This window comes from Phalaenopsis equestris, unplaced genomic scaffold (genome assembly GCF_001263595.1).
Source record: "Phalaenopsis equestris unplaced genomic scaffold, ASM126359v1 Scaffold000065, whole genome shotgun sequence".
Classification (NCBI taxonomy): domain Eukaryota; kingdom Viridiplantae; phylum Streptophyta; class Magnoliopsida; order Asparagales; family Orchidaceae; genus Phalaenopsis; species Phalaenopsis equestris.
Window position 1 is genome coordinate 450,686 of NW_018164507.1, and position 27,802 is coordinate 478,487.

At 34.5% G+C, this 27,802-nt stretch overlaps 2 protein-coding genes across 4 annotated transcripts; both read left to right on the top strand.

Moving 5' to 3' along the window:
• Positions 1-433: 433 nt before the first annotated feature.
• Positions 434-27,411, top strand: LOC110019639 (tetraspanin-10). 3 transcript variants are annotated; one of them, XM_020717386.1, is made up of 12 exons: positions 434-604; positions 1,101-1,213; positions 1,318-1,372; positions 1,466-1,521; positions 1,864-1,911; positions 2,474-2,522; positions 2,830-2,913; positions 3,012-3,079; positions 7,050-7,175; positions 7,262-7,337; positions 18,921-19,059; positions 22,540-22,615. In XM_020717386.1, the coding sequence occupies exons 1-11, from the start codon at positions 551-553 to the stop codon at positions 18,996-18,998; spliced, it is 807 nt and encodes a 268-aa protein (XP_020573045.1). In that variant the 5' UTR covers positions 434-550; the 3' UTR covers positions 18,999-19,059; positions 22,540-22,615. The 3 variants fall into 3 exon arrangements, with proteins under 3 accessions (XP_020573045.1, XP_020573043.1, XP_020573044.1); XM_020717384.1 differs by lacking the exons at positions 434-604; positions 22,540-22,615 and adding an exon at positions 27,346-27,411 and having other exon boundaries at positions 1,122-1,213; XM_020717385.1 differs by lacking the exons at positions 434-604; positions 22,540-22,615 and adding an exon at positions 27,247-27,295 and having other exon boundaries at positions 1,122-1,213.
• Positions 22,474-23,254, top strand: LOC110019640. Its single transcript, XM_020717387.1, has one exon. The coding sequence runs from the start codon at positions 22,665-22,667 to the stop codon at positions 22,944-22,946; it is 282 nt and encodes a 93-aa protein (XP_020573046.1). The 5' UTR covers positions 22,474-22,664; the 3' UTR covers positions 22,947-23,254.
• Positions 27,412-27,802: the final 391 nt, after the last annotated feature.

The following is a 27,802-nucleotide window of genomic DNA, read 5'->3' on the forward strand; positions in this document are numbered from 1 at the left end:
TGAAGTTTAGGAAAGAAATGATTATAATTTCTTAGTATCTTTCAACAGATAATAAATAAAGTTTGGTGAAATAAATGATTATAATTTCTCAGTGCCACATGATTGATTTAGTGATAGAAGAAGAACAGACAACATATATTTTAAAAATTTTACTTCTAAATTTTCATAATATTTAGTTTATATTAATTAAATATATATGGTTTAAATTATCAAAATGCTATTTTTATATTTCATACTTAATTTTTTTAAAATTAATTATTAAATTTTATAATAAATTTTTAAAAACTATTGTGGTGTTTATTACTTTAATATTAATATATTTATTATATTTTAATAAATAATTTTTTTAAATATATCATTTATATCATAACTAAATAAATTTGTAACTTATTACCTTCTGTGTCCTGTTTTAATTGCTTGTGTGTGTTACGCGTATGCCCATCCTTCTCAGTTCGCTTTACAGCTCCTAACTCGAAGATTCTACAGTCGCCCTCTCTCTCGCTAGCTCCCATCACCGTCTACGTATCGAAGCTTCCGAGTTCCGAGCCAGATGAGCGCAGGAACGAGCACCTTCGTGATCCGATGGATCAATTTTCTCACAATGGTAACTGCTTCCGTAGTCTGCATTCCCTTTTCCCATCAAAATTGCTTATTGATTTGATTTTTTTGCACATCCTTCACCTCACAGTTCCGGGAATCATAATATTTGAAAGTTTTCTTCTCTTTTCATTTTGGTCCTTCATGCTTCATTTATACTTTGCGTACATGAATGGCCAATCATTTCCTTCTGGCCGCATTATCTACTTGATGCCCGCCAGGCTAGATTTAGCGAAATTTTGAAGTTGGGAAATCAACTGGAAGAGTGGAAGGGGTATTGTGTTGCATATCTACTTGATGCCCGCCAGGCTAGATTTAGCGAAAATTTGAAGTTGGGAAATCAACTGGAAGAGTACTGTGAATTTAAATGGCTGAGAAGTAGGAAAAGAAAGAAGATATTTTTGTTATAAACTTCCACTGTTTTCTCTTAAATATTTTTGTTATAAACTTCCACTGTTCTCTCTTAAGTTTTAACATGTAAAAACCTGAAATTTGTGCAGCAGATAATGGGATATGGGGTCATTTGTTTTGGAATATGGATGAGTACTCACCATGATCAGTGCCACAGAACACTGACACTACCTGTGATTGGTCTCGGTGCTCTAATACTTCTGATGTAAGATTTCTATCCGGTTATAAGTGTAATATTTAATTTTCACATTCAGAGTTTAGCTTCTAATCTTCTTTTTCTCTGGTTTGTGTGGTTCCTCAACTCTTCAGGTCCTTGGTTGGATTTCTTGGAGCTTTGAAAAACATTATGGTTCTGCTGTGGGTGGTATCCTTTCAATTTCTTCTTATGTGTGACAACTTTCAATATTAGTTTCTCTATCATATGAGTTTTAAGGTGGCCTTGACTGCAAAATTTCAGTACTTGGCAATGCTATTCTTGATGTTGGTGGCAATTTTGGTTTTCACTGTGCTGGCGTAAGTTTTCTTGTGCAAAATTTTAAATTTAGCTAGTTTAGTATCTTTCATACATTTTCTAATAGTAAAAAGTTAGCCAAGGTTGATAACATAATTTCATTGAATTGGTATGCCTTTTTTTCGATCAATTTTTTTGCCTAGATGATGTTTTTTTTTTTTTCTCATTTGATATGATCTTCTTTAATAGTTTCACTTTTAATTTTTCAGATCTGATTGAGCTTTACGAATTATTTGATGTGGGCTTGATTGTTTGAGATTGTGATTGCTGTGTTATAAGTTTTATTGAAGCTGATAAGTTATTTATGTTTTATTGATAAAAGGTTTTCCTTAATGTTACTGTAGGTTTATCATAACTAACAATGGGTCTGGCCATGCTGTGTCTGGAGTAAGGTAAACTACTGATTGTATTGCAAATATAATCGCTTCAAGTGAATTTGTGCTTTAATTAAGAATATACTACTTGCTCTTCCTTATTTTGAGCGTTTAGGTTATCTTAAATAATCTTCAGCCATCAAAACTTTATTGAAACATATACATATGTCCCAATATATTGTGGTTTTAGTCTTCACTGATGGGCTTCAACATCTTTATTTTGACAATTCGAGCAGTCATTTCCTCTGAAGTTAATGGAATTCTATGGATGCGCTATGTAGTCAAGTCTTTAGTTGTCGCATTGATGACATTTTTGTTAGTTGCATTTACATACTTTTCTCTCAATTCCTATGTGTTTACATGTCTCACACCTTTATATCACATAAAAATTTACCTCTGTTCTAACTTTTAGAAGGTGAAATACACCCTTTACATGCATATAGACAAGGTGGCATATATGACAAGGTGGCATATATGTAAAAGCAAGGTGGCATATATGTAAAAGTTGAAGTTGAGGTGTTAGATATGTAAATACATAGGAATTAAGTGGGATTTATGTAAATCTTCCTCTTTTTTCCAGGTTCAAAGAATATCATCTTCAAGACTATAGCGTCTGCTTTTTAAGGCAGGTGAGGTCTTTTAACTCTTCTTAGTTTTTCATGCTTTTTTTTAAGGAAAAAATTTGGGTCAGGATATTCTGACCCCAATTGGATTTGGATGAGTTTTATAACTCTCAGGTTTGTTTTGAAATGAGTGAATTACATTAGAAATCTATAAAAGATTGCATTGCATGCATCTCAAAGCAAATTCAAAGTTTATAAAGCTAATTTTAATCAAATTTAGGTGAAGATGTCCTGATCCAAATTATTTTATTCTTTTTGTATTCTAATGTATGAATTCAACATCTACTTTTATGCATCATTATGGCGATTCAAGCTCAACAATACCAAAAATTGGGGCCGCTTGAAGAGCTGCCTTGTGAAGACTGATGATTGTAATAACTTGCCTATCAAGTACAAGGTCTATTGTTTATATTATTTTCTAGAAATAATCTTAGAAAATAATCTATTTTAGTTCATCAATATCTGTATTTTTTAACATGCATCGCTCTATTTCAGAACCTTAAGGCATACAAATCAGCAGAGTTGACCCCAATTGAGGCAGGTTGTTGTCGTCCACCCTCAGAGTATGCTATGCACCTTTGCATTTTTATTTAAGGGTCATTTACATACATACCAGACAATTGTTATGTATTTACATATCTAACAGTTAAACTTTATTATTTACATTCACAACACTTATCTTTAACAAATAAAAAATGCCACTTTTACTAACTTTTTAAAAATCAAATGCACCTTTTTATGCATAGATTTATAACACCATAGTGTTATAAATGTAAATATCAAACTTAAGGCGTTAGATACATAAATCCATAAGAATTATGTGGCATGTATGAAATTTATCTTTTTTTTAATGAAAGAAGACAATCCTTCGAAACTTTTTTTTTTATTAGATAGAGATGCAAACAATTCAATTTGAAGCTAATTCTGTTTTGTTGCAAAATTGTATCGATCCACGATCACTTGATTTGAAATTTAATCATGGATTGCTGTTTTATTTTAATCTTTGTTAAGATGGTTCGATTGTGATTTGATTTGACTTTGATAGAACTTGAAATTTACACGGTTATCACTAGAACATTGCTAAATATCTTTATTTCATTACAAAACATTTCTTGATGAAGAAACTATTGATTTACATATCACACAACTGATACAACGGCACTTCCATCAAAGTTATTGTGGAAATTTGTCAAGGATTACGGCTCTACCTACGGTGGACCAGCCGGTCTCCATGGAGATCATGAAGGTTTGAGTGAGACTATTTTTGAAAACCCCTTGATTTGTTGCTATTTTATTTCTTTTCCTTTATTTTAGAATTATTTACTTTCATAATTGAGAATAGATATATTTGTAAAGTTTATAAATTAGGAGTGATTGGTTTCCTGTAACCAACTTGTGAATTTTTATTTATCATATTTGTTTTCAACATGGTATCAGAGCCCTGAACCAAAATCCTTGACCGTAATCCCTTCAATCCCTATCTCCCTCTTGCTGGAAGACCTCCTCCTAAACCTCTGGAAACCTTCTACAAATGGCATCCTCAATCAAATTGAAAAACGCTACAGGTAATTCCTCTGGCGAAAATGCTCCAACCAACCTGCTTATACATTATGTCTCCTGGAACAAAATTTGCACCCCTACTAATATCGGTGGGCTTGGTTTTCATGCCTCCACTCTTCGGAGAAGTTCTGTAAGGGCCTGCCTCACCTGGATGTTCCTCCATGAGAAGGATTCGCTTCTCCACACTTGCTTATTGCGAAATATGGCCCTAATGTTTGGAGTTTTGAAAATAACCGAAATTTATCTACAGCCTGGAAGGTACTTTGTGAAGGAGCTAGATCCTTACAGGGAATCACCCGCTGGAATATTGCTACCGGGTATAGCATAAACATTCTTGAGTATACATGGATCCACGACATCCCAATCTCTAATTGGCACTTAGGGGCTGCTAGTTTCCAGTTTAATCAGGCAAGGTATGTGGGATCACAGTAAACTCTAAGAGTATTTCAACACCACTTTGTGAGACAACCGATTTAGTCACTTAGTTAACCTGAAAAGTTAGTTTAAAAAATAGTAATGAGCTAAACAAACCAGTGTATACTCATACTCCCGAACTATAATAATACAAGAAAAAGAAGCAAAATGCATGCCAGTTGAACTTTTTAATAAATCAATATAAATATTTAACATTTTATCAATTAATCTTACTACATATCTGTATAACCGTCAAAAGAGCACCGCTTAAAAATTGCTCCACTTAAGGTACTTCGATATCGATATCCTTTCTCATATACGTGCACGGGTACCTTAGTGTTCCCCTACTAGTATCATCAAAGAGTGACTCTATCATAGTCAAATATTTACCTTCAATCACTTTATCCAGATTATATCATAATTTCATATCACTCAACATGTAATACTATAATGCATCAATTATTTCATAATATGTGACTATAAATATTTTGATAAATGTTTATATTGATTTATTAAAAGTTTACCTGATATGTATTTTGATTTTCTTTTTCTTATACTATTGTAGTTTAAGAGTATGAGTATTCACTGACTTGTTTAACTCACAATTATTTTTAAATTAACTTTCAGGTTAATTAAGTAATTAAAAGGTGAAAGATAGATGTGAAAATGTTTATAGAAGACACGAACAACCAACAATTTGGTAATTTTAGATATATTACTTTAATTGAATTTGCATAGTAACTCTATCATTTGTAAAATAATATTTATAAAGAATGAAAATCGAAAATTTAATTCCCACCATTCTATTATCTGTCTCCGTATTGGTTAATTCTAAATCCCGGGTTGGGTAATGACATTATATATTTGACTAATTTCAAGAATTCTATAGATTTTAAGCAACTTACATGATCTTTTAAAATATGAATTTAAACACCATGAAACATTCATAACTCAAAGAATATCTCAAGTGTTACTCAGGTAAGTTTTAAGAGTGTAAGCTTAAATTTCAAGATATTGCATTTGACTTAGGAGGTAATTATAAAATTTATATATTTTTTGAGTTCATTCAGTGCTTAGAATATCTGCAACAAATATTAGGATTTTGGGCTAATAATTTCAATATGGGCTTTAAATAAATCATATTTTATTTGTTAGCAGACTGTTTTGTGAATCCGGTGGCGAATTTGCCGTATTGAGTCTTTATTTTAGCATTTAAAAATGCAAACTTAGCCCCCAATTTATGACATTTCATCTTTAAGTCAATTTACCATTACATGAACTTAGCTCAAATCTATAACATTTCTAATTTAAGTCAAATTTTTTTCGTATCCTTTGCCCTTATTTCATATATATATATTTTTTTTTAAGTTTAAGTTCTAGGAGTTTAAGTTAAAAACCCAAATTTTGCATTGATTTTCAAAACCAAAGAGCCTTAGTTAAAAGCTCAAATACAGACTATTTTCAAGCCTAAGAGCCTAAACTTAATAGCTCGAACTTAAATTATTTTCACACCATTAGAGCCTAATTTTTTAAGCTCAAATTATTCATATTTTAAATTATTTTATTAATTTGAATGGTGTAAAATCTTTAAGTTATTTGCAAGTCCAAATCACATGAAAACTTGGCAGCCTCCCGACGTTAGTTTTTGTGAGGGGGCATGGGGAGAATGTCAATCTTCCCAACTTTCTTAAAAGACTCACTAGTCAGTGCCGTGAGACACTCGACCGGGGAACAAAAATATGTATTTTAATCCACAAATTTAAAAGACGCTGTAGGCCTTCAATGTAACTGCATAAAAGATAAATGACACACAAACATTTTCTCAAATAGGTACTTTATTTTCCATGAACGGTATTTAATTCTTTGACATCTCACGTTTCCCAATACGAGTATTTTGAATCTCTTGAATTTTATAGAAAAATTTTCATATGAATTTGCAATTTCCCTGAATGGTTCTTAATTCCCAATAACAGGCACTTGAGCTTCCTCAAATGATCTTTTTTTTAATTTCTTTCTGACACCCATTTTTATTTCATCACTATGAGCGAGATTGGTGACGACTGTAATCGACGAGAGGACGAACAATGAAATAAACAAATATAGCGCATTTTTTCCCCTAATTTTTCTAGTGCAATATACAGTATAAAACACTTCATAATAAATTGGGGAAGGAAATGCTTGAATGTGGATTTTGTACTCGAGTTGGTGCAAACAAGAAGATAAATTGGAAAAGGATTTAGGTGAGTGGGGCTCTCAGATGAGGGTGGTTTAGTATTGGGCAGTGTAGTAGTGGGAGTTTGGGTTGGTTTCGGGGATTCATTGTCTTTACTTGGCTCCCATGCAATATCTGATCATTTTAATCAATGAGAATGGCACTTTCAATTGGAACATAACTTTCTGGAATAAAAATTGTAAAAAATAGTCCTTTGACTCTTTAGAGGAGATCATTTTTGTTTCAAAGTTTATAAAAGTATCAATTTTGTCCCCAGATTCTTTTAATATGGACTGAATATAGTAACTAGTTTATCCTTTTTCATGCATCTGTTGCTGTTTGGTCAGGTGTGGGTACCCTGCAATAAATGCTTCATACTATGATTTAAGCTATCATCCCACAAGCACCAGCAAAGATTGCCAGCTTTATAAGAATGCTCGTAATGTGAAGTGCTATGATTGTGATTCTTGCAAGCAAGTTTATCAACTACCTATATTTTTAAATCTGCTTCACATTCTCCTTGAAATATAATATGTATATTTTTTTGCCTTCATGTTAGGGCTGGCGTTGCACAGTACATGAAAACAGAATGGAGAGTGGTTGCAATCTTCAATGTGATTTTGTTCATCATTTTGGTAAGATTAGCTTTATCCTGATAGAACTCTTGTTTCAAACTGACTTGTTTTTTTCTTTTTTGTCGTGTGGTTATTTGGCACTTGTATTACGTTACGCATGTTCGATGATTTTATTTCTCAGGCGAAATGAGAGCTATGATGCATTAAAACTTCTAAAAGGGTTGTCGTATGGTATTGGATTGTCAGGTTCTATTTGGACAATTGTGATGTATGTATAGTAATTGTAGAACCAATATGAGAAAAAAAAATATTTAATAAGTTGCAAGTAATCTAGCTTTTTCTCATTTTGAAAAAAATATATAAATCAACTTTCTTATGATAGCCCCACTAACGGATTTGATTGTGAACAAGCTATTTTTTATCAATAATTTCTGAAAGCAACAAAAAAGTTGTAGCCAAACAAAACTATGACAGCTATCTGAAAAGCTAAATTTAATAGCTACATCAAAGAAATCCCTTGGCACTTCTTCACCAGTATTCTTCAAAATATCATGTTGCACACCATATGACATCTTATTTTTCAATTTGTGAAATAAATTCCAATGCTCTAAAGACATATGTTGGACAATTTTTGGGCACAAATTACTTAGGGAGATGTTGTAAATGTATTATACTAAAACTTTCACTCTTTAAATTAATCTTTTGTTGACCTTCATATGTGCTAAGTTTAGGAAAACGATAGAACCATCAATGACAATGGATGGCGGCTAAAGTGCCTAAGGGAGGTCACCCAACAAATATGATGGGCAAACATAATGATGCTCGAGTTGAGTCCAAATCACTTAGATTGCTGTTGAAGCTACCTAATGATGTTCAAACGCAATTTGGACTCCATGAAAGCATTTGAAGTATCAAAAATACCTAAGGACGTTCTATGAACAAAATGAGCCAGTATGATGACAATGATAGGAATTGAATATGACTTGCACAAATCGAGTCAAACGTCTCGAAGATCATCAAAATATTTTTAACGATGTCCGATTGCAAATTGGATTGCACAAGCATATTTGAAGCATCAAAATTACCAAAGAAGGAATGTCTATGATCAAAATAAGTAAGTTGTTGCTCCTCTTTTGTTGGGATTTTCTCATGTTTGCCTTTTTTTGATCTCGTTCTTCAAGCTGCCTGGGGGTTGAGCTAGAGAAGAAAATAACTAAAATAGGCAAATAAAATGAAAAACATAAAAGGATGAATATAACACATCTTGTAAAACAATCTTCGTAACATAAACTAGAGAAGAACGGTCTAAAGTGAATCAACCTTTATTTATTCTGAGAAAAGATTTACAAGAATCATCACATTCAAAACTAGAGCAAAATCAAATTTATTTTTTATTGTGTGTTCAATGAGACCTCCTACGATGACGTATCACTGTGGTCAGTTATATCTTAGGGGATATCCATGAAGAATTTCGTTACAAGAGTTATGCTTGCTCTTAAAAAGTTTATTGACAATTAAGTACCACAGAGGGTTTCATCATTCATGTAGGGGAAACCTCCTATTGTCAAAGCAAGTCTAGGCTATTAAGTAGAAGGTAAATCACCGTAATTCGAAAAGTAGCCACCTCTTAACAAAAGATGACCCATGGAATGACTACAAAAGACTCAACAAGGAGTACAAAGGGCCCACAAGAGGTGTCAAAAGTAGGTAAGGAATTCCTAAATGGGTAGAGATAGCTTAATCAGGACTCCATAGATCTATCGTCCCATGCTATTATGACCTTAAGTCTATCAAGTTATGAAGATAGTTAATCCAACATGTCAATGAACTACTCGTCATCAATCCTCGTGCTGCATCATCTGAAGTAATTCAATATACCTAGAGCCATGAGAAAGTGACGTCTAAGCTCCCATAACTCGGACAAAAAATGTGGAAATAGGGCTTAGCTATTAAGAAGGTGTCGAGGATGCCTACAAAGGGGAAAAAAACATATGACTCAGCTACAAATTTGAGTCACCCCACAAAGGACTTATAACCCATGGAACAACTACGAAAGATTCAACAAAAAGTACAAAGGGCCCAAAAGAGGTGTCAAAAGTAGGTAAGGAATTCCTAGAAGGGTAGAGATAGCTTAATTAAGACTCCATGGATCTATCGTTCCAGGCTATTATGACACTAAGTCTACCAAATTGTGAAGGTAGTTGATCCAACATGTCAATGAACTACTCGTCAGCAACCCCCGTGTTGCATCATTTGAAGTAATTCAATGTACCTAGAGCCATGAGAAAGTGACGTCTAAGCTCCCATAATTCGGACAAAAAATGTTGAAATACGGCTTATATCTGTCAAGAAGATGTCGAGGATGCCTACAGAGGGGAAAGAAACATATGACTCAGCTACAAATTTAAGTCACCCCACAAAGGACTTATAAACCCGTTTGGGTTGGGAATGCCTCAAACATCGTAATTGTGTTAGATAACCAACTAAGCAGAAAAATATGCTTAGCTAATCAAATTGTAGTAGCAAAGATGACTTCCTCTCGGGATATATAATATGAATGCAATATCATCTATTCTAATTATGAAGACCTGGTGCGCGGAAATTTAAGATTAAATTAATAATAAATATGCAATGTAACCCAAACAATAATGTAACTTTAATGAAAATAATTTATCTTTAAAACCTATTTTAAACTTCTAATTCCGTTTTACATATAACGCAAGTATATGTATCGTTCAAGTAATACATATAATGAAGTCCTAGATATCGATTCCATAAGAAAGTTGGAAATATATATAAGCTAGCTATTTATATTCTATTCTTAAATTAAAATAAAAATAAAAATAAAATAAACTGCGAAGTTTGAAGTTAAACTACTCAAGTGAAATGCTACTAAATATGCATATGTACGATTACAACAATTAAGTTGAACTAGATATCGAACTTTCAAAAATAAAATTGCTGAAATAAAACAAAGGTTTTTGTTGACGAAAATTTTTGTTGACGAAAAATTGTTGACGAAAAATTCAAGTATGAGAAAACACCATTCCCCTTTACAATAAAAACATGGCTTGTGAATAAATTTAAATCATTTAAAAAATATATTTAAAAACTGTTTTGTGCCAAATATGAGCAATAATATTTTCTACCCTATTCCGAGCGCTATAGAGAACATTGACTAATCCATAGTTTAGTCTCTAATTCCGTGGTTAGGCTGGGAGGATACCGACTGTCATTCTAGAGCTCCTACTACTCCCTCTCCTGAGGGCTAACATGCTCGCATTAGTTTCCAATCAACTGAACAAAATTGGAGATTTTAATCCGTCATCTTAAAATCTTTCAATTTCAACATCCAACAAATTATATTTATTTATTTGCACCTAATCCCAGAGATGACATACTGTCCCATGAAATCAAATTTGATTATCCCTTTGTTATAGAAATCATATCCCCTTTTTAGAACATATGTTTTTCAACACATTTTAACAATTCAATTGGTTAGATCGAAAAGTAAATGAAGATCGGGGTTCAAATCATCACAAATTATTGACATTTAAAACTATAGAAAACAAAATCAATTTTTCATAAAACCACTTCTTCAAAGTAGGGGGAAGGATAAAGAATACTTCTCAGAATTCATGAGAATAATACGAACATGAACTTCATATATAAGTATAAAAAACAAGTTTACAAACAAAAAAATGAAAAATACAACTCATCTCACAATCCTTCCCAAACAAATCCCTAGAAGTTCTCTCCAAGCCTTTCTTTTTGTACAAACACTCTCAACTCACTTAGAAGTGTAATGAAGAAAAAATCTCTCACCCCCCCTTTCCTCTTAGAACCTTAGAAAACAATCTCCAAGCTCTTGACTTTCTCTCTATCTCTCCCTCTTGGTTCTCACGCCACCTCTGTTTTTCTTCTTTTTCTTTTTTCGCCCCCCACTTTTAGAAGTTCTCCCACTCTATTTTATTTTAGGTTGCCACCTCTGAAAAGAGTTTCAATTACCCTTCAAAATTCAAAAGTCAAACCTTTGAATTCAAAAGATGTGTCTCTTTGATCTAAGAGTCAAATCCCTTCAAATTAGAACCTTTCAAAGTGTCTAGATGCATTGAATCACTCCATGGGGTGTTTAAAACAAGTGTCCCTTTGAAAATTCGCACAAAATTCTTCTCGAACCTCCTTAATTTGAAAAATTTACACCTGGTGCTCAGGTACCAACGCTATAGATTTTGGCGCATCATGCGCCGATCCCCGAAATTTGCTGTTTTTGCTCCAAATTTTGCTCATTTTGCCATTTTTGCTTCAAATGCCTTAAAATGGTATACATGCAACAAATACACAAAAATATATTTTTTTAAAGTGCAATATCATCAAAAATAGACATAAAAATGGTACTTAAGACAGAATATTATTTTTGTGTATCAAAATCCTATTAAATGATTTGGGTAATATCCATTCAAATGCAACTATTTAAACCTGGTCCAAAGAGATACGCTAGAAAATAAAGGTGCATATTTTAAAATTGATATAATTTTAATCCTAAATTTTGTTAAGATAATTTTTATTAGAATTTTTTTTATAGAAACTGCTTTATTCTAAAGAGCACGAACATAAAATGAGAACACAGACAAAGAATAAGAAAAATAAGTGTGAAGTCAGCATATAACATATAATGAAACACTTCAAATGAAATAATAACTAACAGTTCAGGTACCGATAGGTCGGAAACTTATCCCAGTTAGTCATGACGTCGCAATGCTATAGTGCGGCGTCATTGCACTAGACACAAGGTGCAATGTAACGACTATCAATATAATCACAATACCTGGCCTCAAGGGCTTGAGGTCTAGAACCACGACACTGGGGGCTAGTACTTTGACTTTGGATGGTCAGCCACAGGGTATGCTTGGGTCGCGATGCTGACATGGCGACCAAAAGGCAACACGGCTGGCATCGTGGGCCTAACAAGCAGTGCCTTAGTGTTAAACCAATTTGAGGTAGGATAGCACCGCGACATTGCAGAATCAATGCCATGGTGCTATTCTACAAAAAAAAAAAAGGTGGCTCTAGGTACCAGAAGATGGCACCCAAGCGCCATGCCCAAAAATAAATAGGGATGCACTAAGGCGAAAACTGCAAGGGAAATCCACTCGGTTTCTTGAAAAATGTTGGGAAAATAGGAAAGGCGCCTACCCCAATGGTTTCCTTTAATAACAGTTTACCTGGCCTCTAACAAAACCTTAAAGCTCTAAAAAAATGATAAGGAGGCTAGAGTTTAGAGAAATACCATCCTTGGCGAAGATTTACGTAGTCCCTTATGTATTAAGCTCCAATGCCGCTCCACCCAAATGCTTCGATCATGAGGCGCAACTCTTTCGACAACAAATCTCCTTGGAAATGGGGAAGATGCAGTGAAGCCCTCGGTTTCGCTCAAGGAGGCTGAAAGGGGGGAGGGGGAATCGAAACAACCAATCTCAGGAAAAATTATTATATACATACACCGCATGCAGAGATGCATGAAGTGTCCGATCCTGATCGTAGATCACGGTGATCTACGGTCAGGATGTATTTCGGTGGACCTCATTTAAAATTTTTTTAAAAAAAAAATTTTAATTGCATCTTGACATCATGACCGTAGATTGCCGTAATCTACGATCAGGATCAGACGCCGCATGTATCTCTGCATGCGGTGTATGTATGCAATAATCTAAGTGATAGTCATGTATCTCTGCATGCGGTGTATGTATACAATAATCTAAGTGATAGCCATGCATGTGGTGTATGTATGCAATAATCCCAGGAATAGCCTGAGACTGCCCCTTTTATAGGTCATAAAGTCAATTTGGCACTACGACGCTAGATCACAACACCATGGCATTGCTCACATTTTTGTCTTTTAGCACTGCGCCAAAATGCCAGATGGTGGTGCTGCTGTTGTGCGAATGCCATGTAAGTTGACAGGACAACGGTCCTATCACTACTTGCTGAACATGTCAGATGGCCATTGCTGGCTACATGACACTAGTACAAGGTGCCTATGCGCTGCTGACGTGCCCAATGTCATGTCATCCGACATTCCAGTTCAATCAGCCACCACCCTCAAGATCGGGAGGCTTGACTTGTGGCGCAACAGTTCGATTACCTGGCATCACGACTCTATCACATGGCAATGCAGCTACATGGGATCAACAATCGTGCTCAATAGCATTGTGGGGTCAGGCCTTGGCATTAGAACTCTATCGATCAAACCTGACTGTCAATTATGGGGGAGTCCTAGTGCCCTAGTTCTGGGCATTGGCACTGAGGTGCCATTGATGAGTGTTGTGGTGTTAGCTGGCGGGACTGCAACTCTAGTTTAGGAGTTTCCCCTCTCATTCCTTCAATTTAACGCGGGAATTCACGTGCATTAAATAACATTAAACCGTGTTAATGTTTGGGTTTTTATTGGGGAACTCTGTATATCCACAATGGTGTATCCGGCTAGGCCATGCACTGCGTTGATGGTGGATTGATTGAAAGGGGCCCACTTTCCCCGTATACAAGCCCAATGATTTGTGTGTTGATGGGCGTTGATCATGAACTCATGCTCCACGGGGACCATCGCTGAATCAGGCTTGGCTACGAATTGAGCCAAACCCGGGCTTAAAAGCCACCGGACGTCGAGTGCTTTCCTTTCGATCCTCTTGGAGCCATTTTTTTTGGTCTTTTGGAACGAGGAGGTTAAAAGAATGACAAAAAATTGTGGGATTTGAATCGGGGAGCAAACAAAAATTGTTTACTGATCCATATTTATAAAAATTTTGATGCTGCGACGCCATGCCTTGAGCGGGTTAAGACCGTGCGAACCAATGATCTGATTTTTGCTCGTTACAAATTGTTCACTCAGGCCTAATTAATGTGGTGCCGTGGCGCCTAATCTCGGAACTACGATGATAGGGCATGACCGGGTCAAACGCAGTTAAATCATTATGTTTTACTCGAAATGTGGATAACCCTTACTGTTATTAATCCATCGTTGTGGCGTCGGAGGGTCAGTGCCAGTCTAATTTCCTGGGGCTTTTCAAGTAATGGCAAATAAAAGAGCCGTTACATGCGGTAAATGCCTTTTAGATCATGATTATTGGTGGCGCCGTGGTGCTGGTGAATCTCCTTGTGGTGTTGCAACCTCGTTTTGCAGTGTTGCGGTGCTAAACACTAATCTGGAAGGGGAGGCTGAGGAGCACTTGGAAGATCGAAACAAGATTCTCTAAGCGTTGCAAGAAGTATTGACATTAAGATGAGCTAAAAACGACGCCAACACAAGCATGATGAAAACAATATGATTTGAATATGACGTGTGTGAATTGAGTTGAGTGGCTCAATGATCATCGAATAGCTCAAATGCAGTCCAATCGTAAAATTGACTACACTGGCTCTTTCAAAGTGTCAAAATTAAGTGAAAGAAACATATATATTGCCGAGTCCTTGCACGAATGTGAAACACTATTTAGCCATGTGCAAGGTCAACAAAATGCAAACTGAGGTCAATGACATGTCAACTGAGGCAGTCAAAATTAAGTGAAAGAAACATATATATTGCCGAGCCCTCTCACGAATTTTAAACACTATTTAGCCATGCGCAAGGTCAACAAAATGTAAACTGAGGTTAATGACATGTCAACTGAGGCACAACAAATGATGAATTTTGCAATTTGATAAAATATATATAAAAAAAGAGGATAGATTTTGTTATATAATTACATATATAAATAAAATTTAATTATAAATTAACTAAAAGTATAAAAATCACGAAATTCTCGAAATTCCACATGCTCTAGTCTCTCTCCGTACCAATGTAACCATATCCCAAATTACCATCCTATACAAAAAAAGATGTTAATATTAAATGAAATAAATTAAACACTACTCTCCTTCCCCATACCACCCTTCCTCCCATCCTTCCCCATCCTTCGCCAGCTGCATCGAAAAATTTGAAAGCCAATTTCTACTTCTGCTTACCAGACCTCTCTACTCAAGCACGAAGGCCCTCGTTCCTACTCGAAATCCTGCAAGATCTCTCACCGGTGCTGCTCATTTATCCTCTCATTCACGTTGAATCCCTCACTTGTAACTTTCATCACGTCGCTCCTCAAACAATAACCACTAGCTCTAACTCCAGCAGCCGGTTCTCTTACTCAACCCCCCATCTCGAGCTGCGAGCAACCGTAAAATCAGCTACTCGCCTCTTGCTTTTTGAAGCTGGCAATCCTTTTCTTCTTTTAGTGACCAAACCGAGCAGACAATCTCAGCACGAAACCAGCTTCATGTCTTACTTTTGTTTTCACCATTAGATTTGCAATACTATTGCATGAGCAGATAGAAGCCAATGATAAAGATGTTTCAGTTGAAATCTTGCATGGATCTCAATCTTAGCATATTCGCTTAAGCTTTCAATATTCGAGACATTTGAGGACTTGCACATTTTTTAAGATCATTTTCAACCCCAACATGCTGCCTTGAAGAATGTGCAAGTTCTAAAATTATATACTTTAAGATGTGTGCATGCGCCGTTCAATGACTCTCTGAATGGCTTGAAGAATGTGCAAGTTCTAAAATTATATACTTTTAAGATGTGTGACTCTCTGAATGTCTTGAAATATGTGTAAATGTGCATGCAACCGCACCAAAATTCATGTAAGTGCATCACACAAATGCATCTGAGATGCGTGCACATCTACAAACTAGCCCGCATGTGCTCTACTTGTTGCACTAATTATTCGAATGCACAGCCTGAGAATGCTACACTGGTTAAAAAGTAAGATAAACTTGAATTGTCCTGCTTTGATAAACATGCCAAAGTTCTTAAATTGTGCAAATCTATCAAGTAAAAACTCTCAGCACGTGCTCCAATCAACATAATGTTCGAACGCCAGGTTCGAAAATATTATGTGGGTTAAAAATAAGATCAACCCAAGTTACTTTCACTCTAAAAAGTATGTAATTATTCTGAAAAGCAGGCGAGCGCTTTATATTTTATAAAATCTATTTTTAAATCAGATTCACATTGTCAATTTATGTGTCTCTCGAGTTGGTTGCCTTATCTATAGAGAAATATTGTAGGTCTCACTCGATTAGTCTGATCTTTCTACTAATAAGAACTGGAGTTGATAAAATTGAACCCCAACTTAGCTTGTATGATCCTCTTGATAAAAACTAGAGTTGACAAGACTAAGCCCCCTATCTTGGCTAGTTCAATCATCTTTTTAGCAAGGAGTGGATTAAGCAAGACCAAGTTCCTATTGTAGTCAGTCTGATTTCTCCCCAATGAATGGAATTGACTGTATTGAGCCCTACTATCTTATCCTTCTTATAAGGACAAGAGTTGGAAAGTTTGATAGTCTAAACATTTAGATGATATGTTTTAATTGAAGTTGCAATTATAAATTCTATTATTACTCAATAATGATGGTCGTGTTGATAGAAAATTAAATATAAGAGTTTTACTTTAAAAATGAAGTTATATGCTAAAAATATGAACTCTTAATTTGAAAATTATAAGAGACAATCATAAGATTTAATTATTAGACATGAGTCTCTATGTTTAAAATCGAGTTGAGAGGATTATCCATACAACAAATTTTCAACTAAAAATATAATCATATGTCAAATTATGAACCCGTTTCTTAGTTCAAAGTGTTATTATGAGGAGCCTGATTGTATCAATCATTTGGTTACTCAATGCCCTCAGTTTCACCGATCAAGCTTGGCAGTGAGTTTGCTAGGGGTGTTCCCCTCTATTTGGTTCGGGGGTGCTGCCCTTAGATTTTTTTTTAATATACATGGTGCCCCAACGCCTAGAAGAGGACACCACAACGCTAAAGCCCAGGTTCAGAACCTGAGCGCACAATAATCCAGCACTCAGAGGGGAGCATCTCAACAACCCATTGTTGCAATGCCAAGTCCAGGTTCGGAAAATTGAGAGATGACCTTGCGGAGGGCCCCACCCCAGTTGGAGCAGCACAACACCACTATCGTTACTCCTTGACACCAGTAATTGAATTTGTGTAGTTCTCCAATTTAAGTTTCGTTTCTGCTGACTGGAAGTCTGCACATTAAGTTGGATTTTGATTTTTGTTGTGTAAAAGGAGGAGAGAATTCTTAAAGTGTTACAAATTATAGAGAGATTTGAGTGTGGTTTAATTTGTACAATTCACCTCGTCTTCTTCATAGTGAATTTCTTGATGTCGTATGACTCCATGGTTTTTTCTCGTTCTTGGGGTTTTCTATGTAAAATCTTGGTGTTTTTATTTTATTTTTTATCCGCTTTTGTTCTAAGTTTTGCTTCGGATCCCTCTAATCGGTCTCCGTGTTTCTCTCCCTGACACAAAGCTATCTAAAACCCCGATGATAACCATGTCAAATGAAAATTTTAGTTTGAAATATTTTCATTTTCCAAATATTCTCAAAACTCAATTAAAATTATTTTAAATTCAAAATTCAAGCATTTAGATAAAATAATCACTAAAAACTTTAAGTAAATCTCATCTATCCTTCACACTAGTTTGTTGAGGGTAACAAATTTAAGATCAACCCAAGCTTATAATGAGCCAATGTCACATCAATTATATCACTATATTCACACTTAAAATCACACCAATAAGGATATGTCACGACCCATCTGTCACATAGTTTGGCTAGTCGGCTTTGTAATATAATGATTACAACTAGACCCCTTTAATCATGTGGTCTGAAGCCAAATAACTCCATTATATTTTCATCATCGCTATAGCTCATATGTTCCCTAATAGCCCCTTTGTCATTTGAGATGTAAATCAGAGTATTTTTGATAGGGCATGAAATCCTTTATCAATTATGATTGATTTAGATAGTCCCCTTAGACTAGCATCCACCTCATGTTTATAAGGTCCCTTTAGATGAAAAGACCCATGGTTAATGATGTGTATCATTTATTCAAATTCTCCTTCTCTGATTAAATTGACCATGATAAATGACAACCCCGAGACAATGAAACCTTGAGATCTTGATCGAGTACATTATTATTCTCCCCACCACTCGCTCTAAGTTAATGATGGTAAATTTTTATAATTTTATGTCCTAAATCTGCAACTAATATATTTCGAGCAATCAAATTTTAAATGACTAGCTTTGATCGAAAATGCTTTCTAGTTATGGGGAGGAATAATTAATCATAGGTGCTTACACCTATGAAAAATCTAGAATCCAAGATCAAAATATTCTCACCAAAATCAAAGCGAAATTTAAGAGTTGGTCTTATATGCAACCTAACTCCCTTTTGAAAATGACCCAGAACCCAACACTCATCATTTTGAAGGAGGCCAGGGGGCGAATTTTTTTGCGCCCCCATTTATAGCCAATCAATCCTAATTCCGAACTCATTCTACCTCTCCATACTAAAATCATTCTTACTTCTGTAATATTAAGTTTGTCATCTGATTAATAATATTAGTTTATTTGTTCCTATGTTTATAAATCATGCCATCATTTTTATGTTAACTCATGTTAATATTGCTGTATTTTCCAACTGAATGAAAACTCTCTGCTTGAACGAACTGTTATATTCCTATGTCCTGACAGAAAAAAAAACTTTAAATTCTAATTTCTGCTTTTTATGCTGCTCAGTCGGCTGTATACTTGGTTGCTTGTTGTGCGAGAAGAAATGCTGCCAGTAGTAATTCCTTAAAAGAAGAGAGAAGATGAGTTCCAGAGGAAGAGCTTGAAGATGCTTGTTCTTAGATGAATTCTGAACTCTGAAGCAAAGGTAAAGCTGACAAAATCTTTATAATTGACCCTTTTCAATGGTTTGCCTGAAGAATTTTTCTGTAAACCATATTATTATTATTATTATTATTAATGACTAGTTTAGATGAAGTGAAAGCTGTTTTAGGAAGTTAGATTTTTTTTTGAAGTGTTGATATTGTATGTTTTGAAGTCTTTCAATTGCTGTTAGCAGTTATTGGAAAAAGAAATTGAAAAAGGGTAAATACATCATCTTTTGTTTTAAATGTTGACAACAACAGCATGTTGCAAAATCTCATGACAATTTAATATTGAACTCACAATGAAAGTAAGTTTTTGGAATAGTGGATTTCCATTTTATGACAAATCTAACTACATAATAAAAAATTTTACTAGAAACATAAATAAGGGCAAAAGTTAAACGAAGAGGTAAGGAATAATGTCTGTAGACGTGGAGGAAATACTAATATTTAGTGTAAAAAATATTCTAATAAAGGCACGGATGTTGGATTTATGTAGGGGTGTCAATTCGGGTCAGTGGGTCGGGTTCGGATTATAGAAAAATTAATATTTTCAAATGCACATTGTCAGGATCATCCCCAAACACGCTTAAATATGTCCTTACTAGGTCAAAACACTCCTGTTGATTTTTCTAAGGGCGGCATAACTCATCGAGTTTGATCTCTCCTATGTGCCTCGAACCGACATCAAGCCCCAAACCATAGCTGGCTTACTTTTTTGAGCCTAGAGAGTTCGACAAAGAAGTCGCAAGATTGATGACAATATCAGGTTCCTGCATATTGATAGATTATCCAATCGAACTGGGGTGGGGCTCGGTCTTGCTCTATCAAATCCAATCAAAGATCATTTGTACCACTCGATAGAAGTGAGATTCAAAGTCACTAACAATCAAGCTGAGTATGAAGTTCTAATTGTTGGACTGCAATTTGTTTACAAAATGAGCACACAACATCTACTGGTAAAATTGGACTCACAACTGAGCATCAATCAGGTGAACGAGCAATTCAATGTTAGGGATGAGATGATGTCCAAGTACCTCGATAAAGCCAAGATTGAGATTTAGATGTTCAAATGTTTTAAGATTGAACATATCTCCCGAGCGGACAACCAAGTAGCGGGCATTCTATCTAAGTGCATCCACTTAGGGGAGGGGACAACCTAGAGGCTCATTTGACTGACCATAGAGGAAGCTGATTATGGAGCTGGGAGTGAAATGATCAAAGAGTTGGATGGATTCATATAACTTATTTCTCGAAAGTGGGAAGGTCTCAAAAGAAGTAACCAACCTGAAGCATTTCAAAAAAGTTAATACCTTATGATCGAGGGAAAACTTTTATGAAAGTTAGTCACCTCGTTATATCTGAGATGCTTCAAAAAAGAAGAGATAGAATGTCCTCTGGGAAGTGCATTCAGGGGAATGTAGAAGTCACTCTGAAGGTAAGCCTTTGGCACACCACGTACAGTGACAAGAATATTTCTAGCTGACACTTCAAAAGGATGCCAAGAATTCTAGAGGAGGTGTGAATAATAAGAAAAGTATGCACCGCTGCAACATTAACCAACTTATAAATTGCAAAACCCATTATTAGCACATGGCTTTTCACTGTTTAGGGATATGCTATCTCGGGCTCATTGCCCCTTCTCAAGACTAGCAAAAATTCCACCAACTTCTACTTAGTATCCAACCATTCTGACGAAGGACGGTCAATTGAAGATGAGAAGCTTTACATACAATCGAATAACATTTGTTAGTCATTTAGCATAGGTTTGACAAGCTTTGTTCTAGAAGGGCCTCTTCAAAATCGGGAGACTAAATCACATCAGCTATGTTTGGGGGGTAGGGGGAAATCGTTGGGGGATCAAATTACCAGTCTTTCCGAAGATTGATCATCATAAGCCTGCCATATGAGCTCGTGCTCACCTTCAAATAAATAATACACTCATTTATGTTATGGAGTGACTTCGTGATCACATCAACATAGAAAATAAAGCAAGAAAAACAAATTTCTTCTGAGAAATGACATTTTAAATTACAATGAGACACTCATAAATTAGTCCAATATAAAATACTTTACGAGTGGGTCTGTCGTCGCTTCAGCCGCTACCAACCCTGGCTGAAGCAACCTCATATACAAAAACTTGCCCCCATACAAAAAAAATTTCTTATTTTTATCGTAGCATCATTTTCAAAAGTAAGAGAATTAGAAAACTAAAATATTTACATAAAAAATGTGTCAATGTTGATCCTGAGTATATTAAACGTCTATAAAGGAAGAGTACAGTGAATGTGGATCCACTACCAAAAATTGAAGCCTGTTTGTTCGACCAAGTGAAACTGTTTGAGCCAAGCTATGAAGACCAAAATTGATTGGGCCACGATGCAGACAAAAAGACGATTGGACGACCCGAGCCCGAACCATTTCGCCGTATGCAAGGCAAAAGAACATCTGAGCCAACTGTGACAGGAAATCCGACTAGATGTAATAACCAGCCCTCTTATGGAATTAATCCAATGGAAGATCCAGTTTCACAGTATCCCCGACCATCCAAGGGAAGCCCCAAAAGTTCCTCATCAATGACTAAGGATTGACAACCAGACCGTATCAATTGGCTGACCCGTACAAACCAAGCTCAACTTGCTGAATTGATCCTACTGACCTGGAGCCGATTAAGGTCAACCGATCAAGTCAGAAAGTAGCCGGACGATAGAAGCACACATGTAAAATATCATAAATATTCAATGCTAACCCCTTTAAAGTAATGACAAAAATGTAATATCATAATTTCGTGTCATCTCCTTTATAAATAGGTGAATTATTTTTTGAATAATTTTGTATATTTTTGTATTTAGATTATATTTCTTAGGTGTGATTCACAAACAAATTATGATTAAACAATGAAAATTTAGGTCTTAGATATATTAATAGCTAAGAATTTAGCGACATGTATGTAAATCTTCCTAAATTAAAATAAAATCAAAATTTGCTACATTTTAAATTTGAATTAAAATTAACAAGCCTTATTTGACTAATAAAGATATAATCGAGCTAGCTACATCTACTTGTCTGCGTGAGAGTATCTGAAATAATTTATAGAAAAATCTATATAAACATCATTAAATCTTTTATATTTTTATATATCTAATACCCATATTTTTATATTTATTTATATAATATTTTAGTATATAAATTGCATAAGAAATATGAAATATTTATTTTATTTTAAAAATCAATTTGATGATATTTTTATATAATTTAAAGATTATGTTATTATTTAAAAATATTAAATATTAAGTAAGGAAATTTATGTAGTAACACACAATTATTATGTATTTATATATTTTATATCTAAACTTTTATATTTATATTTGACTTCTTAAAAATTAATAATAGTGTAAAAGTGTAAGATATCTAAATAGATATAAATATAGAAGTGCTGAGTGCTAAAGTGCATAAAAATTTGCCTTGGTTTTTAACGCCAGCCGGCTCTATCTTCCCCGAGTTCCCTCAAGCTCGATTTGTATTCTTCTCCGGTTCTCCCCATCCTTCTCCACCTCATCCCGTAGACGACTGCTCGATCGATTCCTATCCCGGCGGCGATATTCCGATGGAGAACCCTCAGCCTGGTGTGGAGAATGGAGGCGATACATCCTCCGAGAAGGTCGAGAGCATGGCGACCTGGGTCGGCACAAGCATTGCTTCCGCCTTCTTCGCCTCTCTCGAGCGCTTCTCCTGCATAAATATCTCTACCAGCGATCTTGATGACGAGATCGAGGAGAATTCCAAGGATTATCCTCTTGTGAGCTCCTCACAGAACTCCTCTGATCACTGCAGCAACGAGACAGGCTTCGCTCCAAATTTCTCCCCATGTGCCTCGCCATCTAATTAATTAACACGTGCTTCCTTCCTCCTCCTCTGCCATTGGTGTGGCGTGATCTGATGTCGACTCGCCGTGAACGCCGTTGTTCTTACTGTTCGTGATTTCCTATCCTTTTGTAAGAGCAGGGACCTTTTTTTGGTCTTTGTTAATTAATTCTGGATCCATCTCTGTTTGTCATGGAAACGTCCTTATCTGAGAATATTTTTTATGTTTTTGGTAAGTGGTTCTGCGGATGAAATTTTAAGGCAATTTGATTCAATCGATGTTGTTGAAAATAGTTATATATAATTGGATGTGCAGGCTGTGAAATAACATTTGATATTGATCTCCAAGTTTGGAAGTTGAAAATTAGTTGTTTAATTCAATTCTTCCAAAGACTATTTGGGAGTCGTTTCTTTCTCCCGTGTCATAGTTTCAACTAAAATGGAGTCGTCGAGTTTTATGATCAATGGTCCGTCTTGTTTAGCGTTATTTACATAACATTTCTTTCTAGATAATTTTCAATCAAGATAATAATTTTATCCATCAAATTTAATACACCAAATTCATGATTCTCTAACTTAAACAATGTAATATTATCTAAAACGATCAATGGGTTATGATTTTTATTTTTTATTTTTTTAGCCATCAGATAGCCTGTATCTAAATATTGATGGATTTGGCTAATATTGATATCTGCTAACAATGTAATATTACATACCATACCCAAACATCCGAGGGGATACCTGCTAGTGTCGCTGTTCTTTTAAATTACTCTGAAATCCGAATGTATTGGTGGTGCATTTAATGCTCGGTTGATTTTGAGTCAAATTAGTATTTGTTTAACTTAGAAAGGAGCCATCTTCATCTTATTCGGGCTCTTGTGCAGGAGAAAATATTAGGTGTGTGCAATACACCTAATGTTGTATTTGCACTCTCTCTCCCTACACTCTCTTGCTTGTTATTTGCTGCCCCTTGGTGAGTTGCACGCACCTAATATTTTGTCTTTGTTCAGATGCATCCTTCTTTGCTCAAGCATGCTTCTAGACATCCTTTTGTATGTATCATTAAATTCTGAATTAAATGTCATTCATGAATATCTGCCTTTCATTGTTAAATTCTGAATTAAATGTCATTCATGAATATCTGTCTTTCATTGTTTTGCCTTTCATTGTTTTTTTTTTTTGGTTTCATATTACTCATGATATTGTTAGTTCTCTAATGATTTGGTGAAAAACTAGAGCCAGATTACAACAACAAAAAAAAAAGCAAGCCTCTTATATCATACATCCTATTATGACAGTGATAGAATGTCTAGTAAAATTAAATAAAAAGATGAACAAATACAACTTTACAATCACAAGATGCTCATCGTTACGTAATTTTGTGATATTCACTTTACATCAAGGCCACACGAAGATCAAATATTTCTCTGAAAACTAGAAGAGAAATTCATCAATGATTTTTTTTTTATTTAAAAAAAATATAGAGTTACCAATTTCTTTATGTTAAAAACATAATATGTGATCACCTATTGCAAAAATCAACTATTAATCATCTTTTCTTCTTAACTATGAGAGCTTTTTTTCTCTTTGATCTCTGCTGTCAAAATTTTTCTCTTTTATGCCTGAAAGCTTAAGCCCCTCTTCTTTCTCTCGTTTTTCTTCTTATTTGCTTTTGTTTCATAGGATGTACCAACAAATTGAAACCATCTTCTTACATATTGCTTAGAGATGGTAAGTGGTAAGCTTGAATTTATTAGTAGATAATAGTGGGTATGATAATCTAAATGCTTGGTAGAGGTTGGTAGCTGATGAATTTATATGAGTAAGGTAGAGGGTGGTAGGTAGAGATTTTGTTTGAATTAGATAAAGATAATTTTATTTTTATATCTTAATAATCTCCCACTTAGAGATTTATGTATCCCACTTGTGTATTTAATGGTATAGTATTTGAAGTTCTTTTTTTTTTATACAACCTCTTCATATTATCATTTATAAGGGTTTGTTGAGGTTTTGTAAGCCTCAACTTTTCACTGAGTACAACATCTATTAGCATATCATCAGGGCTTTGTTCCTCAGATTTTGACAAGCTTTAAAATAATATTTTTAAACATGCTGCATATAAGGTGGTATTTGAGTTATATATGCTATTTGGGAGTGGAAGGCAACATTATTTGTCAAGTGAGTGACACTCTAACTATCATAGAGTAGATAAATATCTTTTTATGATTAGTTTACTTCTTTTAGAAAATCTTTTAGCCAAATGATGGCTTTACTGGATTCAATAACAATTGTCTATTAGATTCTATTTTTGATAATGCAACAATCTTCTGTGGTTGTGTACCCAACTGGTACATGTGCCACTTGATGAGTACATGTACATCATAGTGCTTCGTGTATTTTGGTCTCCTCCCAGACCTGCATCAACATTTTCCTGTAATTTTAATTTAGCTTTTTAAATTTTAGTGAATGACTAATTATACTTTTTGGGTAGTGTATAATTCACTTTATAGCCTTCTAGTATTCCTTTACTAGATTTGATATTTATAAATTAGCGTTTCCAACTATATGTGAAATGTGTGATCTTGTACAAATCATTCTACATACATCAATGAGCCAAATACAAGAAACTTTGACCATATAGTCTTTCTATCGGTCTTTAATAGTTGCTCCTTTGAGAGCTTGAAGTGAATTGCACGTGGCGTGCTCAACAGCTTGCTTTCGTTTTATTGATCCTATGCAACATTTTTTTCATTGATAAGTTTATAATACTTGTAGCTTTATCCTGATCCATTTTTCACTCTAAGAATCTTCATTGGCTTTTCCAAGACCTTTCAAGTCAAATTTCTTTTAAATTCGTTGATTTTCCTAATGCTGTCCTGTATAATCAACATGTTAAAAGCGGAATAATATAATCTTTGTCAGCGCCTTTTAGACTCAACAATGACCAATATTACACTCTGAAAGTCAATCTTGTGCATGAATGCATTAAACTTCGAATATCATTAATGTAGAGTTTGCTTCAAACAATATAAGATTTTGTTGATCTATAGATTTATCTTTTTAATCCTTGTACAGTAAAGCCTTCAAATTGAACCATATATATGTTTTCCTTGAGATCATTATAGAGAAAAGCCTAACATCCATCCATTCTAGATGCAAGTCTTCTATAGCTATAATATTCAATACAAGTTGTATTGTTATTATTTTAACTACAAGAGACAAATTTTCTATAAAATCAACATATTCTTCATGCTGGAAGCTTTTTACTATCATGTAACTTTTGTTGTTTTTATGCTAGTCATTGATTGCATATATTCGTTTATTTTATAAAGCTTTCTTTTCCTTAGGTAGCATAATCAATATTCTGGTATTATCTTTATAGTGAGTTTTTCTTTTGTTTCATTGCTAGATCTCACATAGATGAATCTTCAACTTGCATGGTATCTTTATGATATTTAGATTCATCTAGTCTCATAAGTAGTAAATAATATAGAGAAGGAGAATACCATTAAATGGGTTTGGAATTTTCTGTGATGTCACTTTTGGCATAGGAGTGCTTGATTAAGGTTGATTTTGATCATTTTCATGTATCTCCCATCCATTTTAGAATTTCTTTGCTTTTCTAATTAAATTTTCTTTGTACAGGAGATTTCCTTTCTAAGCTTGCTTGGCCTTTGTACATTTTAGTTTTTTTGAAAATAACATTCTTGCTTTTGAGTAGCTTTTTATTTTTATCACCCCAAAATGTATATATAAACTCATTAGTACCTTAATAAATTAGATAGCACTTCTCTGGTTTTGGTTCAAATTCATCTCTTATATTGTTATAAATGTGTGTAAAAAAGGCAACTAAAAATTTTCAAAAGTGAGATACATATCGATTTTTCTAGTTCAAGATTCTGTAGGAAGCCCAAGATTTAAGCTCTATAAATGAACCTCGAGTGATGAGGTATACTTCCATATTTTTTGCATCATCCTAATATATTTTGGCAGTTCTGCATGTAGTCTCATGTTCTTAGCCTTTTGTTTATATTTTTTATCTACTCAATTTTGCTGAGTTTATGGAACCATGCTCTTCATATATATCCTACTTGCAACACAAAATTTTTTTAATTCTATGACATAACATTTGCCGCCATTGTCGGATCGTAGACATTCAATTTTTGCACTAGTCTTATTTTCAACTAGACTTCTACATCTCACGAAATTTTTATGATTTGGAGATTTATTTATATTAGGATATGTATGTTTGCTTTTATTTCATGATTTGGATTTACCTCTACCTTTAATGATTTCTGTTGTTTTGAGACTGATATCTTCACTAGGGAGGAGCTCTTTAAGCTCATTCAATGTCAAACTATTTGATATCTTCACTAAGGATGAGGTCTCCGTGCTCATTCAACTTCAAATTATTTGATCCTCAGGAGTTGTTTATAGATGTTGTTATACTATTCAAACTTTCAAATGAAGATGAAAGTAGACTCGAGGCACCTATTTCATTATCAAAGTTGATAGACATTGAGTTTAATTGACTTGTGATCGAATTGAACTCGTTGATATGCTTCACAATAAAGGCTCATACGTATCTAATAATGTCATCATCATATCTATTATTTTTTTTTAATTGAGAATGTTAAAAGAAACATTCATGGTTTTGGACATGTGAATAATTACCCATACTTGCCTATACATCATCTCCCACTTAACCTTGACCAATTGTGGACGACCTAATCTTTTCAAGGGTTGATAAAGCTCTCTTTGATATATTTAATCTTCAATTTCATCTTTTAATAGTCGAAGTCTTGGCAACCAAATGTGATGCCAGCTATTAGGATAATGATAGAATGTTAAACAAAATTGAATGAAGATGAATAAACACAC

Coding starts and splice junctions, on each gene's coding strand:
- LOC110019640 (XM_020717387.1), top strand. CDS start 22,665: ATGGAGAACCCTCAGCCTGGTGTGGAGAATGGAGGCGATACATCCTCC.
- LOC110019639 (XM_020717386.1), top strand. CDS start 551: ATGAGCGCAGGAACGAGCACCTTCGTGATCCGATGGATCAATTTTCTC. Junction 2,914..3,011: donor ACTTGCCTATCAAGTACAAG/GTCTATTGTTTA, acceptor GCTCTATTTCAG/AACCTTAAGGCATACAAATC. Junction 3,080..7,049: donor TGTTGTCGTCCACCCTCAGA/GTATGCTATGCA, acceptor CTGTTTGGTCAG/GTGTGGGTACCCTGCAATAA.